Raw genomic sequence first — 18,915 nt, forward strand, 5'->3', positions numbered from 1 at the left:
TCCTGTTCTCAAATAATTCTTGCCCTTGAAAAACGATGCAGGGTTTGACTAAAGAAAAATTCTATCAAATGCCTTGCAAATGAAAAAGCCTCACACTGTCAAAAGTTTTCAGACATTTTACTGTTGATTAACTGCCTATAGTGAAAATTTTGTATTTGGGAATAAGTTCAAAAAGTTAACTATTTCCAATGGGCCTAGTAAAAAAAGGAAGAAATAAGAGCAAAAGCTATAGCTTGATTTTTCTTTTTTAAGGCCTCGTTGCAATATGTGCAATGGGTAATACTGGGAAGAACTGTAATGAACTTTGGTTTAAATAATGGAAATAATTAAAAGTTTCACATATTGCATTGTTCCATCTTACCACACACCCATTCTGTATCTCGGTATGCCTATCCAAGAGATTCTTATGACTAACTTATCTTTCATACCATTTCAATTCCTTTTATTTTTTTTCTTATTATACATTGCCCTGTAGTCCTTCCACTGCCTTAAATCTTTTCCAGGAATTATAAACATCCCAGCAAAAATGTTCTGAGGAAACACTCTTCATATAGAGTAATTGACCAAGTGACTAGGAGATTAGTCAACTCACTAAATGTTTAAAGCTTCAATTTTTACCACATATAATGAATTGTCACCATGGAAGCAATCTGAAGAACCAAATGTTGGGCCTTCTTGCTTAATTGTAAATAGGTGTATCGATTTGGGTAGCTAAATTGCTATAGTAAATGATCCCAAATTGTATAATGGCTCAAACACAGTTTGTTTGTTGCTTATCCAGTTGTCCAAAGCAGATGTTCTGGTGAGCAGGTTGCTTCCTTTTGTGCAGAAATAGAGCAGCCTCTTCCACTTTGGCTTCATCATCCCAGGGACGTCATTTTTCTGTATCTGGTTTGTAACGGGGGAAAGAGCGGAGGGACCCCGGTTCTCTAAGAGGCACACGTCCCTTCTGCTCACCTTCCGCTGACCTTCCGCTGGTAGGCGTTCAGCTGCAAGTGGGCTGAGAAGCAGCCTGGGATATCCCTAGCAACAACCCTGTGCCAAGGAGAAGAAGAGGGACTTGGGTTGACAAAAGGGTGTCTGTGTCACACCAGGTCACCTTTTCATCCATTTCCTGATGAGCCTGCTTTAGTGAGGTTTCTCCTTGGGTCTTCACATGCTTTCCCCCTTTACAAGCCAGGAAAAAGCATTGCAGCAAAGAAATGAATTTTTGGTTGCTTTTCAGAAGACAATTTGTTCGACTTTTTTTTTTAAAGTATTAATTCTAGAAGAAACTGTAGAGATTATCTCATCTGACACTTATACTTGAAAGATGAGGAAGGTAGGACCGCTTAAAAAATGGGACTTTTGCTGGAGGTTATTCAGGTTATCAGAGACAGAGCTTAAGACCTGGAGATTTTAAGATAAAGGAAGAGAGGGGGGTAGCTTGTTCCTTTCTTGGAACTCAATTTAAGGCATTTTAAAAATATAGGAATACTCTAAGACAACAGAATGTTTCCAGTCTGAATCTAATAGCAAAGAAGTGATCTTTTAGTACATCGTGGACCTCAGTTACTATAAGTAAAAGAAATATTTTTTCAGAGTGTTCTGTAAGCCACTCTTGTTAAATAGATTATCAAGGAGACAGGCTTCGTATTTGAGAAAACATTTTTATGATGAGTCCTATCTCTTGTCAAGAACTTTTATTGTTGGCTAGAAAGGTAGTGGATAGTAGAAATATTGGACATGCTCAAATCTTGTAAGCAGCTCTTTGTTTATCACTCTGCCCACGCTGCCTGTCATCCAGCACTGTAGCCACTGGACCCGAATGGCTGTTGAGCACTTGATACATGGCTAGTCCAAATTGAAATGCTCTGTGAGGTAAGATACATACCAGATGTCAAAGACTTAGTGTTGAAAAAGGAATACAAAATATCGTACAAATTTTTATATTGATTACATGTTGAAATGATAATGTTTTATATATATCAGGCTTATTTAGGTTAATTTCACCTGTTTTCTTTTTACTCATTGTAATTTTAAATTATATACATGACTTTCATTATATTTCTATTGGATAGTACTCCCTAAACTTGTCCCCAAAATTAATGATAGTATGATTTGTATCTCCCTTATCTTCGTCAGAATGAGCAAAAATGGTAGAGCCAGGTTTCTTAGAACTAGCTCAATATACTTAAATATTTAGTCTTATTTAAACTTATAAGGAGTGATTGTGATACTATGTTATCCTAATGCAGTAAAACCTTGATTATTCTGGGGGGAAATTATCAGTACCTGAGGTAAATGATGTTTTAAAAGAAATGCACTTCACTTTGCTCCTAGGAATGTATACTAATATAAGCAAAGCAAAGTGCTGCTTAGTAAAATACAGTGGGGCCTTGACTTATGAGTTTAATTCGTTCCGTGACGGAGCTCGTAACTCAGATTACTCGTATGTCAAATCAAAAAGTGAACGAGTGAGACGCGTGATGCTGGGCTGATGATGTGGCGTTCACTGTGACGTTCGCTGCGCCAACTAGTGGTGGGGTATCTGAAGCTGGCTCGTAACCCGAATTTTAGCTTGCAACTCAAAGCAAAAAATCGGCCGAGACGGTTCATATCTCAAAAAACTCGTTAGTCGAAACACTCGTAAGTCAAGGCCCCACTGTAGGTCACACAAAGTAATAGAAAGAGCACAGCTTTTAGGATCCTGGTAGATTCAGCACTAAATTCAAGTCCTTATTTTAGCTGAACAACTTTAGGCAATATAGCCAACTTCTCTGAAACACAGCTGTAAAATGAGATGAATACTATCTACCTAATAAATAGTGTTTGTCATAAAGATTAAAGAATTAAGTGAAGTAATAATGAAGTGAAGTTTCTGGCATATGTAACGTTTCCTGAGCAGCTTACTCTGTGTCAAAGATTAATTTATAGGAAGTTCTTTAGGGGTTAGTCTCCAGATCATACCAGGGAGGGTGGGGTGGAGAACAGTGGAGGAGAGAGGAAAAGAAGTCGGACGGTGATGCAGTATCTACAAAGACCTCAGCCGAGCTCTGAACCAGAGGTGGCTCTTCAGAGCTGTCCTGCTGTGAGTGGAGGAGCCAGGCAGCCATTGACTCATCATCAGGTGCAGATGATCCCTCCCTTGGAACAGTGAACTTGGGCCAGGCAGCTTTCCTCAGCTCAGGGCAGTGCAGAGGGGGCTGACAGGTGAGGCTGGGTGTGCCCCTCCTTGCTGAAGGGGCACCTGGGCAGCCCAGCAGGGTCCACGCAGGAATGTTCATTATCCTCTCCTCCTATTGCAAAGCTTGCCTTTCCATGGGACAATATGCTATGTGTTGTCTGAAGTTAGCAGAATTAATTTGACTATTGGAACTGTTTCCTGTTACAAACACTGACATTTTTAAACTCATCTCTGGAAGCATACGTGTAAGTTTTTCTAGAGCATAGTCCTGGGGGAAGAACTGCTAGCTCATAAGGAAGACAAATTCAACTTTATAAGAATGGGAAATTGTTTTTCCAGAGTGTTTGTACAGAGGAGGAGCAAAACAGGTGGGATGGACCCCAGGAAATTTTAATGATGATGGTTATATTCTACTTCAAGTATCGGCGGTTTGAAGGGTGATTGTTTTTTTAATGTATTTTATTTTTATTTTTATTGCTTTCAGAGCAGAAGGGAGGGGGGAGATAGAAACATCAATGATGAGAGAGAATCAGTGATTGGCTGCCTTTTTTTTTTTTACTTTATTGACTAAGGTATTACATATGTGTCCTTATCCCCCCACCGCCCCACTCATGCCCTCACCCCCCTGTTGTCTGTGTCCATTGGTTTGGCTTATATGCCTGTATACACGTCCTTTGGTTGATCTCTCCCCCTTACCCTCACCCTCTCTTAGTTCCCCTCTGAGGTGTGACAGTCTGATCAATACTTCTCTGTCTCTGGATCTGTTTTCGCTCATCAGTTTATGTTGTTCATTATATTCCATAAATGAGTGAGATCACGCCCCCTACTGGGCATTGAGCCTGCAACCTGGGCATGTGCCCTTGACCAGAATTGAACTTGGGACCCTTCAGTCCACAGGCTGATGCTCTATCCACTGAGCCAAACCGGCTAGGGCAGGGTGTTTATTTTTTTATGTTTAGTATCTTGCATAAACATATGTATTATTTTGTATGTAACACTTGTTACATAATAAAAATGCTCCATAAGAGGGAATAGAAGGAAGTTGCCCCTAGTTCCATGAAATCCTTCAGGGTTCTTCTAAAGTACATGGAAGTAATTATTTGTTTCTAAAGTATCTGGTACCTTCTACAGTTGTTTATAACGTATTATGACAGGAGACATGAAAGATGCTGCTAACCAATTACTCTTATACCTCACACTTGCACTTTCCTGTCTGCAGGGCTCATTGGAGCTGCCAGGTATCAATGGCTTGTGTCTGCAGCATCCTCTCAGAGATATTAGGGTTTAATTTGCATTGTCAGCCTTCACCTAATCAGCCCCATTTGTGATCTCAGGATCACTGTAACGTTAGCTCTCATCGGGCCTTTGTTTCTGCTTTTCTTTGTGAAGAGGCTTTTTCCTTCTGCTAGAGATCTGTCTTCTCAGATAGTTCAGTCCCCAGAGAATTGGAGAATTGCACTGCCTCGCTCTGGTCCCTTCTTCATGCGATTCTTCTTAGATTCTCTGTTTCCACATTCTGGTTTCTCCTACATAAAAATGTGTATTGGATTTTTTTAATATCTAAGAGGTAATATTTTTAAGGGAATGCTGTAATTTTCTACCACATACTTGGCCTCTAGATCCCTTGCAAACCATTTTGTTGATAAGAATAATTTCTTAATTTTTCTTATTTTTCAATTATAGTTGACATTCAATATGTGGGGCAAAAGTAGGTTACACTTGTGAAAAACAGAGCTTGTTCTTGTATCATTTATTAATTATTGTATTATTTTTCATAGGAACAACTGTAAACCTACTTTTGCCCCACCCTGTATATTAGTTTCAGGTGTATAACTTAGTGACTAGACATTTCTATAACTTAGGAAGGGATCACATAGTTATCACAATATTATTGACTCTATTCCATATGTTGTACTTTACATCCTCTTGACTTTTTATATATGACAATTTGTTCATCTTAGTCCCTTCCCCTTTTTCACCCATTCCCCAGTCCCCTCCCATCTGGCAGCCATCAATTTGTTCTCTTTATCCATGAGTTTGTTTCTGTATTGTTTGCTTATTTTGTTTTTTAGATTCTACATATATGTGAAACCATGTGACATTTGTCTTTCTCTGTCTGACTTATTTCTCTTAGCATATAACACCCTTTAGGTACATCCATAGTGTTACAGATGGCAAGATTTCATTCTTTTTTACTGCTGAATAATATTCCAGTGTATATATGCACCACATCTTCTTTATCTATTTCTTAATTGATGGACACTTAGATTGCTTCCACATCTTGACTATTTAAAATAATAATTTTAATTAGGTAAGAAGTGAAAAAAGCTTTCATCTGGAGAAGTCACCTTACTTTTAAATTAATTAATTTGAGTTCTGTTGAATGTTTTCTCCAGAGACTTGGGGAGCAAGTAGTGGTGGGAACAGATGAGCAGAGTTGGCTGGCAGGGGTTGGGATGGGTGAGAGTGGTGGGTAGGTGTTTAAGGTACAAGAGTAGGAATGTTTTATTGATGAGTATTTGCTGTTTAGCGGCTTGGACATTGGTAGTTACCAGGATCTTCTTCATCGTTGTTACTGAAGTAAAGCTCTGGCTTCACCTACTTTATTGTTTGTCTCAAACTCGGACAGCAGTATATGCAGATCTCAAACTCACAAGACTTTCAGAGCATCGGCGTCTAGCGTTACTACCCAGTTACCACAAATATGCCACTTACATATCAGGTGTTATGCTAAGTGCTTCATCTTTGTTTCCTCTCCACCATCTCCCATAATGTCATTTGTAGTAGCCAGGATTCTTGACTACAAAAAAAAAAAGAAAGAAAGAAAGAAAAAGAAGGAAACTGACTCTCAATAACTTAAGGCATGTATTGGAAGGTTATTAGGTAGCTCACGAGGTGGATGGGGAGGCAGTTTGAGAATCACAGGAGGAAGACATGTTCCAACTAAGGAAGGCTGACAGCAGAGGAAAATGCCAAGCTGCTTCCATGGGAAAGATGTGGCCATGACAGCAGCTGCCGCCACTATTACAACAGGGATGCTCTGTCACTGACTGGGTCTTCATGTCACTCTCTTGGGAGCATCACGGGACCAAGCTTAGGTCACACGGGTTTGCTCCTAGCCTACAGGACAGGGCCCAGCCTATGTCCTATTCATCCCCCAACCTCTGGCACACAGTGGGGGTTTCTCCTAAAGTAGGAAGTTGTTCCTGTGAGTAGCCTCAAGTCCACAAATGTTCAGTGAGTCAGATTTCTCCCTTTTTCATAGAGATTTTAAGAATTTAAGTAACTTACCCACTTGATACATCCAGTCAGTAATGGAACCAGATGTGAACACAGGTCAGTTCCTCACCATGGCACTTTCCCACCGCCTTTAGTGCTATTAACCTTGTAGAAGCCACAGTTGGGGTCTTAGCCACATTGAAATTTAGATGAGGCAGAAAGTGTTAAATAGAAATCTGTTGTCTTATTTTGTTTGAAGGTTGCACATTTCCAGCTGGTCTGGTTCCATAGAAACCCTGCAGGTGTTGTTAAGGACTCATTTGGGAGTGGCAGTACTGTAACCAGCTGGTTGAAGGAAATGAATTTGAAACAGCCCTGTATCCTCCAAACTTTGAAAAGTCTGGCTCAGTTTGATCATCTGATGCCCATGTATAGTGTAGTGTAGCCTTTAGCTATTTCACAGAAGACTAGACTCCTGAATTTTCTCCAGAATTTTTCTAAACCTTTCAGTTTACTTGAGAGGGAGCTGGTGCCAGCCCAAACTCCCGACTGGACCATCTACCCCCGGATATGACCTGGAGCCCCAGGCACAGTGTTGATATTAAAGGGATTTAAATTGTTCCTAACTCTCTGTTTCTTTTGATTGGAATTCTGGGGAGACCTTGCTGATTGAAAAGATAAAATAACATCCATGTAGTGCCATCTCTTTGGTTTACTGTCTTTTTGAGATTGAAAGCCAAGGATAAGTTTGGAAACAGAAAATGCCCCCAAATTAACGTTTTGCAGATTCTTGTGGAACTGTACAGCCACTGATATTACTGTTGTGCTACAATTGCTGCTGTTCCCTCTCTTTCCTGTTCAACCTTCAGTCCCACCTCAGCCTCACATCTTTCCTCGGGGAAGCCTTCCTGCACTCAAGCCCAAGTCAGAACCTGCTGGAAACCTTGAGTACCTTGTGCTGCTGCTCATAGCAGGGGCACAGGTCCTGTTTCACCGTTGCTGTGGGATTATTTGATTATTTACTAATTAATGATTATTTGATTAAGGTCTATCTCAGTGTAAGCTCAGTGGGAGCAGTGGTCTGTTTGGTTTTGTTTATTCTATTTCTAGCGCCTAACAGAGTAAATGAGGGAAATCACAAGGGTGAACAGGATTAAACAGGTGTTTTGTCCTCTGCACTCTGCAGCTTACAGTTCCTTGTATGTGGCACCAATGGTGACCATTTTTTGGTGAAATTACATATGACTTGAAATTATTAAGGACTGATGGAAACTGGTAAGAAAGGGATGCAAACTACAAAGTGAACTAAGCAAAGAAATGGTAAATGAAATTGTGTGGTTTTAGATGACTTTCTGATAAATGAAAGTGAGACAGAAACATGTGGCATGCTCTCTGCCAATTTGGGAGAAGGGGTAATGCAGTAGAGTCATATATTTTGATTGGCAGTGTTTCTTCCGTAGATAATAATTTCTCTTTGGTGTGAAGCTCCTCAAGGGCAGCCATCTCTGACCATGGTGCGGAGCTTGGCATGCCTTAGGCACTCAGGGAATGTTAGTCGAATTGACACTGTTATAAAGAGATTATTGAATTGAGTGGGCTGTGGAACAGAATACTTTCTTGGCACTTACCATCCCATCTGTAATTATTAGTGTACTCACTGGAAGAACAGCTTTTGGGTCCCTGGAATGATACAATTTCTGTGTTTGCATTTTGTATGTATTTGGGGGTAGAATGCAGAGTACCTTCTTGTGGCACAGAGAGAAGAATTTATAGTGTCTCAGGTATACATGACAGGTTTTTCTACCCCTCCAGAAAGACTAATAGTTACAAGATAAGGTTCTGTGTGTTGTTCCATGTGACAGTTTGGAAAGGTGTGAGCTGAATGTGATAGTGTCGGTTATAAAGAACTGTCTTATGAACACTCGCACACAGGTGCAGTCTTCCTTCTATATTTTCCTGTACTTCTAAAGAGCAATCTGACACATGACCCTTGCCTAAACGTCTAGCATTACCGGCTTTGGTTTATGAAGGGAAATGATGTTTTCTCAAGTTTGGGACTATTTCATGCTTACAGGGTGTGTTTTTTCCCCTCAAGAATGTTATTTAATTTTGAATGTAAGAAGGTTCTATTTAAAGATTTCTTCCCCATCCTGTTGCTTTGTATGTTGGAGGAACAGATGGCACTAAAGCATGTGATAGTACAGGCAGGATGGAAGGCTGGTAGAGTGAGGTGACGTAGCCTCATAGGCAGAACATGTCATAGGGATTTTGACTTCCAGCTGCCAATGACTGGAGACAGTGATTGTTCATTAAAATCAGGCTTAGTTTACATTCTGGATAACGATTTATGAACCAAGGAAACCCATAGCCCCACTGCTGGACAGAACTTTTCACTTTTATGTCCAGAGGAGATGGATAAAGAGAAGGATTATCAGACCTTTACAGAAAGGGTCTGTGGACAAAAGGGAGGGTCTGTGAAATGTGCTCATTTGGCTGAGATCGGAGGATAAGGAGACCAGAGAGCAGATTCAGTGTCTAATCTGGGAGAAATTATCTGAGTCCAATTTCAGAAAATAGTCTGTGAGGCGTGTCCGATCCGTTAAAGTGGTAGATTGATGACACGTGGCAACAGGGCTGCAGTTCAGATTCCTTAACACAGATGTCAGCCAGGGGAGCCTGCATGAGGCTCATGTGGATGGACCACCTGGGGATGGGGATGGGGTCCCAGGGTCTGAGCACGAAATGCATATAGGCTGCCACCATCTGCCGGGGTTCAGCACGAGTCCCAGACTAGAAAAGTGTCAGCTGGGAAAGCCTGGAAGAAGACAGGAAAAGTCAAACAGGGAGTACGTTTTTATCTAACTTATCTATTGTTTCATTGGTTGATTTGTTTTAGAGAAAGAGGAAGTGGGGGGAGAGAGAGAGAAACATCGATCTGTTGTTCCATTTATTTTTGCATTCATTGGTTGACTTTTGTATGTGCCCTGACTGGGGATCAAACCTGTAACCCTGAAGCATTGGGGTGTTGCTCCAACCAACTGAGCTACCCAGCCAGGGCACATTTATCTGGTTTTCATACTTAAAGCCATTCAGCGTTTCTGTGTTCTCTCACTGACTACAGTAGACATCGTTCTCTGGAAGTTAATGTTGCTATCACGTTGCTGTATAGAAAGCAATAGCACCCAGAGAACGAAAGGATGCATACCTCGCTCCTGCCATGTCTGGGTCAGGAAGCTGCCACACATTCTTCTGGACCCCGCGACCATTTCCTGAGCTATGGGGAGACTGGATTATTTTAGTCTCCTTTCTGCAGTTGTTATATGAGTGGCCAGCCTCCATTTCACTTCAGGAGTCAGTCTCTTCATATTGAATTTTCCATTTCAAGGTAACCATTCCAAGACTTATTGCAGTCGGAAAATATGTGTGGCCGTGGACTGTTTAACCTTCAAGAAGCAAAGAACATAGGAGAACAGCATCTATCGGAAATTAGGAAACCTGGACACAAGTCCATTCTGTCACTTATTAGTCATGAGGTCATGTTTCTAGGTCTCAAGGAATCTTCATCCATAAAATGAAGAAATTTAAGCAATTATTTCTAAGGACACTTCTAACTCTACCGATGAGATTAAGTCCAAATGAACTATCTAGACAAGAAATCATTCATTAGTGCCTTTGTGACAGTAGCATCAGCTTCTAGGAGATGTTGGGCCATGTGACAGTCATTGCCAGAAAGCCCCAGTGAGCGCCTGACTCCGACTTCCAGATCAGCGTTCTGTCACTTCCCTCTGTTTCATTCAAACCAGTATGATCTAAAGAACGAGGGAGAGCCGTGCACTCCTTTTAAATTAAGTGAATATTCCACCCACCATTCTGTTCTGAAAATAAACTGAAGCTGATTTCCTCCCCTGACCTCCCACCTCTCCCCTCCCCTAGCCCTTCTATGTAGGTGTTAATTGCACCTCTGGACAATTGGTATTTAGAATTCATGACCACCTTGGCTTCTCTCCAGTCTTCAAAGTGTTTTCTGCTTAATGGTTCCATGACATTTTCTGAGAGGATGGAAGCATCTGCCTGGATACCATTGATACCCTCCTGTCTTTCTCATCTGCAAGTCTTCAGCTCACTGATATCCTGAAGGCAGTCACTTATAATTATGGCAGTTGAATTCCCTGTCCTTTCTACCTCCAACCCCCAACTGAACTCGAGCTGCCTGAAGTTAGAGGCCTTATCCTGTGGGTGTTGTATATATCCCCAGCACTAATCCCTTGTAGGCACACACACAATGTATTACATTGAGCTAATTTCTCCGGACCTTGCCTGTGGGTAGGTTTGGAGAGTTTTTCTATTCACTGGGACACTTTTTAAAAGCCTGTTAGGGCTTATGGACTAAAATGTGTCCTCAGTCAGAGAGAGCATCAGAAAGAGATGCCTTCCAGTTAATTAATTTGCATAATAGAATTCTCCTACAATTTCAATTGGATGTGGAAGTCACCTTTATTTTCTGCTGAAGTTTCCATGGACAGTTATTTCTGTACTTTCAACAGCTGCTGCACTCCAGGAGGCCTGTCTGTGTTTCCCAGCAAGCAGGCTCTCTGCACAGGCTGGCCAGCAGCTAAGCACAGTCATCCCTCTCAGAGCAGGAGGGGCGGGACGGGCCACCCAGTGGGCCTTTGAAGTGTTTTTTTCATTTCAAATCTAGTTGCAAACCCCATATGTACCTAACACCACGACTGTGGGCGATGTGAAATAAAAGGAGGAAAATAAGACTTGTTTGGAGAACAATTAGAAAACCAAATGTTATTTAAGATGTGATATATTGAAGGCATCGTCACTGCATCCTTAGGATAGCAAAAGACTGTAAACTAGGGGTCCAATAATAAGACCCTGATAACATGTTGCATTTACACACTGGAGTACTGCATGCAACTACTAAGGCGGGTGAGGTAGCTTTGTGTGTGCTGATGAGGGGAAAGTAGCAAGAAACAAAGAAGCTAGGACATCTATGGCCCATAAGGAGGAGAAGCACACTCACTCCCCCAGAGCACAGGGCTGGGTTATCTCTGGGAGGTGCATAGGAAATTGGCAAGAGTGCTTGCTTCTGGGCAGAGGGACTGGGAAGCTGGTGTGGGAAGAAAACTTAAATTTCACTGCATACTCTCTTGTACCGTTGTGTATGAACTTTATTTTTCAGGAAAAAAATAAGTTGAAATTTTTTTTTAAGTTTAATGACATGAAATTCAGTAGAGAAGGGAAGGAAGCTGCCTACCTTCGAGGAGTGTGTTTATTCTTCAGATAGCGCTTGAGGTCCTGCTCCTGCTGGATACTGCTGTAGGCTCAGAGTCGCAGGTGAAGTCCGACAGCAGTGAGTGCTGCACAGACTGGGAGGTAGCAGTAGTGCTGGAGAAGGATGGAGGGCGGGGATGTAGGCTCTTTCAGGAAGGTGACTGGAGAAGGTCCCTCAGAAAAGGTAACCTTTGAACTGAGCCTCGAATGATGAGCAGCCAGCTATGTGGAGGATCAGGGCGGAGCTACAGAGTTCCAGGCGGGAGGATAGCAGATGGGAGTCATAAAGAAAGTTCCAGAAAGGACCTGTTTCTTGTGCGGATTGAGTGGACGCTGTAGTTCAGTGTACTAACCTGGGCTGAAGCAACAGCCCTGGCTGACAGAGACAGTGCCAGCGCCATTGGAAAGTGGTGAGAATTATGTGTAAGTCATTGGGATAAAGCCAGAGCAGCACAGGCCCTGAGGCCTGGGGGTCCTGCCCTCTCCTTGACACTCCTCTTGAGGACATACTCAGATAAGGTAGAGGCATCATATGTGGCTCATTCTTAGACGACCAGAGGCGTTGCAGCTGTGGGCTTGCTCCATCCAGGTGCAAATTTGATTGGAACAGAGAGAGAGGGGGAAGGTGGAGGAAGGCTTATCGCCCTGACCTGCAATAAGGTTCATTTCTGGTTTTAAAAGGAAAGGGCAATGCAAACAGCCATTGTATGTGGAAGACAGTGTGGTTTGTGGGATGGCTTACAGTGAGGCTCTGAATGATGATCTGTCGTCATCTCCTCAACTGACTTGTCCTCTGCAGTGGGGGCTGTAATATCGCTCACCCCCTCGCCAAACTGCCGTGCTATCACAGTGAGAGCGGGTTACTTCTGTAAAGCAGGTTAAACAGGTGGAAGTGTTTTATTAGTAATGACATTACCGAGGAATAATGCCAATTGGGCAGTCTTTGGGCAAAGAAAACATAGAGTGAGTTGTCAATAGGGTCTACAACTTTAAGCGAAATGATATATAACCAAATCAGTTTTACCATGGGCCAGTTCACATAAACATGAGATAACTTCCTGTGGCATCTCATCAACATTACGATGAAATGTTTTATTGGGGTAAAGATAGCATATTTCTGCTAAACTCTCCAGAAATTGAGTTGTGTATCGGATTCCATTCTGCGCATGACAGCACATGGTTTTTATTCTTTTTGTGAACCCTTTTGGTGGAGAAAGGAAATTAAGTTCATTAGGAGACATATTCTAGTTTCTCATTATGGTGACTGGCAGGTGACCCAGAGATGTGTTTCTTTTAAACCAGTGTTCTGTGTTTATAGCCACGTGGAGGCGGCTTCTCCCATGTCTTTTGCATAATCCTCTTACGTTTCTATCTGACTCTGCCGTTAGCTCCTTCAAGGATTTTACCTCAGACTTACTTGTGTTAAATGGAGCTATTTGCCTACAGGATCATCATATGTTTAAGTTAGAACTATGCATATTCTAAATGATCAGTTTTATCATAATGTTATAGTTACACCATTCTTTATGTTATATGCTTTGTAAAGTGTAAAGTCGCTAGGATAATTTTTTAAGTTTACTTTAAAGGGCAGTTACTCGGTTGCTTCAAATTACCTGTCAAGAGAGGAAAATGTACCTCAAAATAGCTAAAATAATGTCATAGATTCTAAACTCAGCATTCTTAAAGAAGAGGAGAGCCCCAAGATCTTCCAAAACCTATTATCTTTCATTATTTTAGACCAAATTCTACCAGTTGATGTCTTTGTTTTGCTTATAGCAGAATTGAAGCATCAAGTACTTAAACGAGATGGAAAGTGAAGAAGCCTAGAGGAGGGTGGGGGGAAGCCGTGATGTGAGGGTGAAACAAAACCAAGTCCACACACCGCCTTGCCTGGCCCATCCACAGTGGAGGAGACAGCCCCGCATGCCCTAGAGAGTGCTCAGGACTCAGCCATGTGCTACACAAAACTTGTGATCCCGAGGCATCAAAGAAAAGTTCAGATTTGAGGGGTGGGATGGGCACGCACTTCCCAGATGAACATGTTACAAACTCTTTTAGGTGTTATTTATACAGTCACTAGACCCTCCTTTATCTGGAGGCTTTCCTGGCTGACCCTCTACCCTGGGGATGTTAGGTAAGTGAGGCATTGCAATCCTGAGTATCATGCCCCAAGCTAACTTCATGTGTCAGGAGCTGAAATTGTCTGGGCTCTTAATAATCTCCAATTTGTAATTCTCCCTCAGAAGGTTACCGTGTTCTTGTGCCCTGGCAGCATGTATAGCCCTGGGGAACGCACCTTGCTCCTTATTGATCGCGTTAGCTTTATTGGTCTCCCCCTAAGCCAGATGTGAAGTTAACATGTGCTAACCAACCAGTCTTCTTTTTAACTTTTCAGTATGTCAGGGAGGCAGCGGAACATTTTTATTCTTGACTTCTCCTACAAGCTGACATAATTCCTGTTTAAATATCTGGCTGTAGTAGTCTAAGGTTCTAAGAAACATTTAATTCGGAAATCTATACAGTTTGAATTACCGTTAAACAATGTACGGCCTGGATCAAGAAAGGGGAAAATAAATGGTCATTGAGATGCCTTTGTGGCTACTATCCATTTACCAGCCTGTAATTGATGGAGCCCTTTGATGTCCAGCCGTATTTTTTTTCCTTTTGGAAATTTATCACTGCTCCCGCCCACAAAGGTGCCTTACAGATTACTTGAGACTTTTATTTGTGGTATCTCTGTTTTGTTGTTGACATTAATGAGCTTGCTGCACAATATCACCAGAGAAATAGTGTTGCTATTTGTAATGTTAATGAATTGCTTGCCTGGCCAGTTGCCATTTGTTCCAGTGTGTGAATATGGGGTGTCTGTGTGTGTGTGTGTGTGTGTGTGTGTGTGTGTGTGAGTGTGTGAGAAAGAGAGCCGAGTAGCAGGGGTGGGATTGCATTTTTTTCCCTCTTCGCAGCCAGTGACGTGAGCTGTGCCTGGAACAATCAGACTGGCTGCAAACTGGGTAGTTGAAGATGCTGGGGGAGGCAGCCTGGTGTGCGTTCGGCTAACGCGATCGCAGCGCTCCGAGCTGCTCAGGCACCACCTGGCAGAGCTCCTCCAGCATCAGAGCCTTGCAGCGTTTGGAAAGTGCCTTTTTATTTCTCCAAGCCCCTTCCCCAGTCAGCCTCCGAAATGATTGGCGTGAACAGTGTTCAGAGTGCCAGCAAGGTGCGGGTGAGGACCTCAGGTTCCGTGAAATACTCCCGGGAGGATTCTATCCGGCGGCAATCCCACCGGTCAAAGTCTATGAAAATTTCCAACTCCTCAGAGTTTTCTGCTAAGGAGACCAAGGTAAAGAAATACCATGTTAAGCCATGCAGACAATTGTATGTTCGGATAACAGAATTCGATGCAGTCCTTGCCAGTGTCTGATGTTCAGTGACAGCCTGAGAAAGTCAGGTGTATAAAATGGCTCTAAGATAGTCGGTGAGATGAGGAGGGAGTGGGTATGTGAACTCCAGATGGAGGGATGGCTGTGGCCTGGGTCAGTTTTGTAAAGAGCCAGTTTGTGGAAGGGAAGGCTGAAGCAGTGCTCAGAATGAGATGGTCATGGGAAAGTGTTGGATGGCACATTGATCTTGCTTTTAGTCTCAGAAAGGTTGTCAAATGATTTGTCAGCGCCGTGTATTTTTAGAACATCGGGGATACAGAGACATCCTCTAGGATTTTATGGTTCAGGGAGTTCCCCCTGCTTCCCCTCCTGCGCTCCCCCCGGTATGTGGAGCTGATATACAGTGACCTGGTCCTGTTACACCCCATTCTTGTCTTGTTCAGAGCCTCAACCTCAGGTGTATGTCATTGGGAAGGGTTTCTTCTTTCATGATCCTTACATGTATGTGTGCTGATGCTGAGCTGCTGCTGTTAGTCACTGGGTTTTTTTTTGGGGGGGGGGGTAGCCTGTCTGTAGGATAATAGACACTCTGTTCATATGAAATGTGAAGGAAGTGATTACGTAGTGAAATGGGCATTTACTACATGCATATTCTTGAGCGTCTTCCCACCACCATCTGTGTGAGCCGGGTACTCAGAAACACTCCCACTCCACAGGTTTAAAAATGGAATAATAGAATCATAGGATCACAGAACTCTGGCGGAGACGGAGACGATTATGATGGAGATTTGACGGTTTAGTGATGTACTGAAAAAGCCTCGGGAGGTGGAGCTCAGTGTCATTTCAGTCTTCCCGGGGTTCTATATCCAGACCCACTGAGTGGCACATGGCTTTTACCTTCCCAGTCCCAGCTGTGCCATTTACATTATTAAAAGACTTTGGTAATGACATGTGCCCCTCAGAATATTGGGGGGGAGGGGGAGAGGGGAAAGGGACAAAATACCTGAGTGTGACTTTAAGAAACATGTTGGCTTCCTATCCACCCCCTTATATTATGACACAGTGGGATCCAACCCCATCAATCATTAGCAGACTTTCTAGCTGGAATGTCTTCAGCTGTAGCTCTTCCCTCAGTATTTTGTAAAAGCTGTAGCTTCAGGGAGAAACGTGTCCTCACAGCCCTGTTCCTGTGACCTGCATGAGGATGTGTTGGTTGCTACTAAAACTGTTCTGAGACCTCCTATGGTGTGGTGACTGGTGTCTCCTGCTGAGATGGACCTGGGTGGCTTATTCTCTTGTTAAATAACCAGATGTAGGTAGGCACGGTTCTCAATGTGCCTCTAAAATTGGCTTCTATGCAGAGGGCTGAGAAGCATCTTGAGGTTTTGTTTATGTGGACTATACCCACAGTATGCAGTCAGAGGCTTTGGGGAATTTAACAGACCATTGCCCACTATCACCAATCCCGAAGAAATCTAAGCATCATAATGTTAGGTTACTCACCCAGAATCATGGCTGTGTACTTTAATGTTGGAATCTAGCATGGATGCAAGATGAGAAGTCCCTACGGACTCCTCTGTTACACAGAACAGGTTCTTTCCTGATATGCATCCATGCAGGAGAAAGCCAAGCCTTTTTGAGGCATATTGCAAACATTGCTAGGAGTCAACAGTATAAAAGACTCCTGGTAGAATTGTGGTTAATAGGTCATCATATGGTATATTGGATATTATAGTCAAATTATTTTTAAATAATATTTTTGAGGCATATATGGTCTCTATAAGTTCTGGAATGTGTGTTGAAGAATATCTCCAAGTTCCCAATATCTCACAAGAGATAATTTTTTTGGATTATGTAGTCTTTTAAAATTGAAAACTGGAGGTAGCTAATAGAAACCCATTAGACTAGAAATTAGATAAATTGAACTTAATCTTTTACTGGCATTTTTGTTCCCTAAATGAAGTAAACTGAAAAACACTATAGGCTTGTACCCTGAAGCTAGTGAACTGAATTCTGTTATAGATATGTATCAACACATATTCCTGTCCACAGGGTACACATTTTATCCAGAGGTTAATTATCAGAATTCCCACTCACCTTACTTAGTCCTAGTAGTACTTTTTTAGCACTTAAATCGGTATTCCTGCTAATCATGTAAATAACACTTTTTTGATTATCTGACACTTCATTCAAAATGTCTAATCTAATGATTCGAAGTGATTACCCCTCATCTTCCCCTGCCCCCAGAGAAGGGGATGGGTCCATTAACTTGTGATATGCTCCTGGGGTTTAATGTTGTCTCTCTGGAATGCTGGCTCCTTCTAGAACAGGCATAATAATTGTTGCCGCTTGTCAGAGTTGGAGTTAGAACATGTTTTGTATTCCTTGAAAGTTTTCATTTTTTGCATTTCTAACTTGTTTTATTGTTCATTAAAAGCTATTGATTTGTTTGCATATCGATTCATCGTACTCCTCACTCTTTATCTGATTTATTCTTTTGTTGTTTTTCATTTGAAGCAAGTGTTAAAGGACTTCTGAAAGGATTGATACTCTTGCCTTTGATTTTAGCAAAATATCTTAAAAACTTTCCTTGTTCTCATTTGAAATTCAGAAAACTGACTTTTCTGATCTTTTGTGGTTTATATTGAACATTATTTAAACTACTGAAACACAGTCGATATGTAGTTTTCTTTTCAATTTAATTCTTGCGTAGCCTTTTTGCTTTTCCTTTAAGGTATTTTAAATCCTTTTAAGACCTCTGGATAGAGCGTGGCTTTGTTCTTTTCTAGATAACATTCTTTACATCGAATTCTGAAGCAGGACATAAATGTCAAGATGTTTTAGAAGAATATTTATGCATTTGTAGCGAAGGCATGTCTGACTTCGATGTAAGTTACTCATCAGTTGAAGGGTCTGATATTGGAAGAGTTACGAGTGAGGCTCCTGACCATCAGGGGGCAGTGCAGACCTTCTTGCTGCCAGGTTCCCCCACCCCCACCCCCCACCCGTTGCTGTTCCTTTGACAGAAGTAACATTTTGGAATCAATCTCTTAAAAGGTGAACACTCCAGAATTTGGTATGTGTATTATAAGAAGATGGTGATTAAGCCTCAATTCTGTCAAACACTTCCGCATTTCTCCTCAAATACGAATTATTTTTAATTTGAGTAAGTCAACTATAGGTTGAAACTTAAATCAGCAAAAGTTCATGTTGATAATATTCCCTTTTCCTTCCCTGTCTCTTGCCAAACTACATTATACATTGTACATTGGGGAAATCTCAACTCCTTGTTTTTGTTTCTTTATGTTGTAGTGGGTGACCATAACATGCATGGTTGAATCCTTGAGGAATTTTTTTAGGAATAGTATGAGACTAGAGATTACACCAAGAATTTTCTAATTGATTATAGTCTGGATTCAGAATGAACTATTTAAAGCTATTATTCAAATAAATCAAGTTCTTCCACAGTGATATTTCAGAGTGAATCCCCTGGTACTCCTTTAGGTGCTGCAAGATAAAAATGTGGCTGTTTGCTCCTGTGCCCTGGAGCTGCGGCCTGGTGATCTAGCCTGGGTTTTGCTCACTAACTGGCAACAGGCACCTAGATGAGTCACTTTTCCCTGAGACTCATCCATAAAATGCAGGGGTTGACAAAACGGTATCTTTGTTCTGAGCATTGTTAATTTTAGAAATTTTGTGGGGGTTATTTCCTCTGTATACGGGTAAGAAACCCAAAGACTGAGCTAGATTCGGGGAAGGTGAATTGTATATGTACTTTGAATGACCCTCTTCCTGTGCCGGATGTTAACCATAAACATGTTAAAGGATGGAGGGCCTAGTTCATCGCTTTGCCAAACGTGTTGCCAT

The 18,915-nt window shown here is 41.9% G+C and overlaps 1 protein-coding gene across 7 annotated transcripts in view; it reads left to right on the forward strand.

The window, feature by feature from the left end:
* The window catches only part of PSD3 (pleckstrin and Sec7 domain containing 3), a 274,398-nt gene that overhangs the window by 152,080 nt on the left and 103,403 nt on the right, over positions 1–18,915 (forward strand). Inside the window, exon 1 of one of the 7 annotated variants that reach the window (XM_081085036.1) lies at positions 14,552–15,008. The exons of the other annotated variants lie outside the window; for them this stretch is intronic. Coding sequence (XP_080941162.1) covers positions 14,850–15,008 — 159 coding nt within the window. The 5' untranslated portion in view covers positions 14,552–14,849. Of the gene's footprint in view, positions 1–14,551; positions 15,009–18,915 lie in introns of those variants that run through there. 7 annotated transcript variants of the gene reach the window in all.

The sequence above is a fragment of the Myotis nattereri genome (genome assembly GCF_964212035.1).
Source record: "Myotis nattereri genome assembly, chromosome: 2".
Classification (NCBI taxonomy): Eukaryota; Metazoa; Chordata; class Mammalia; order Chiroptera; family Vespertilionidae; genus Myotis; species Myotis nattereri.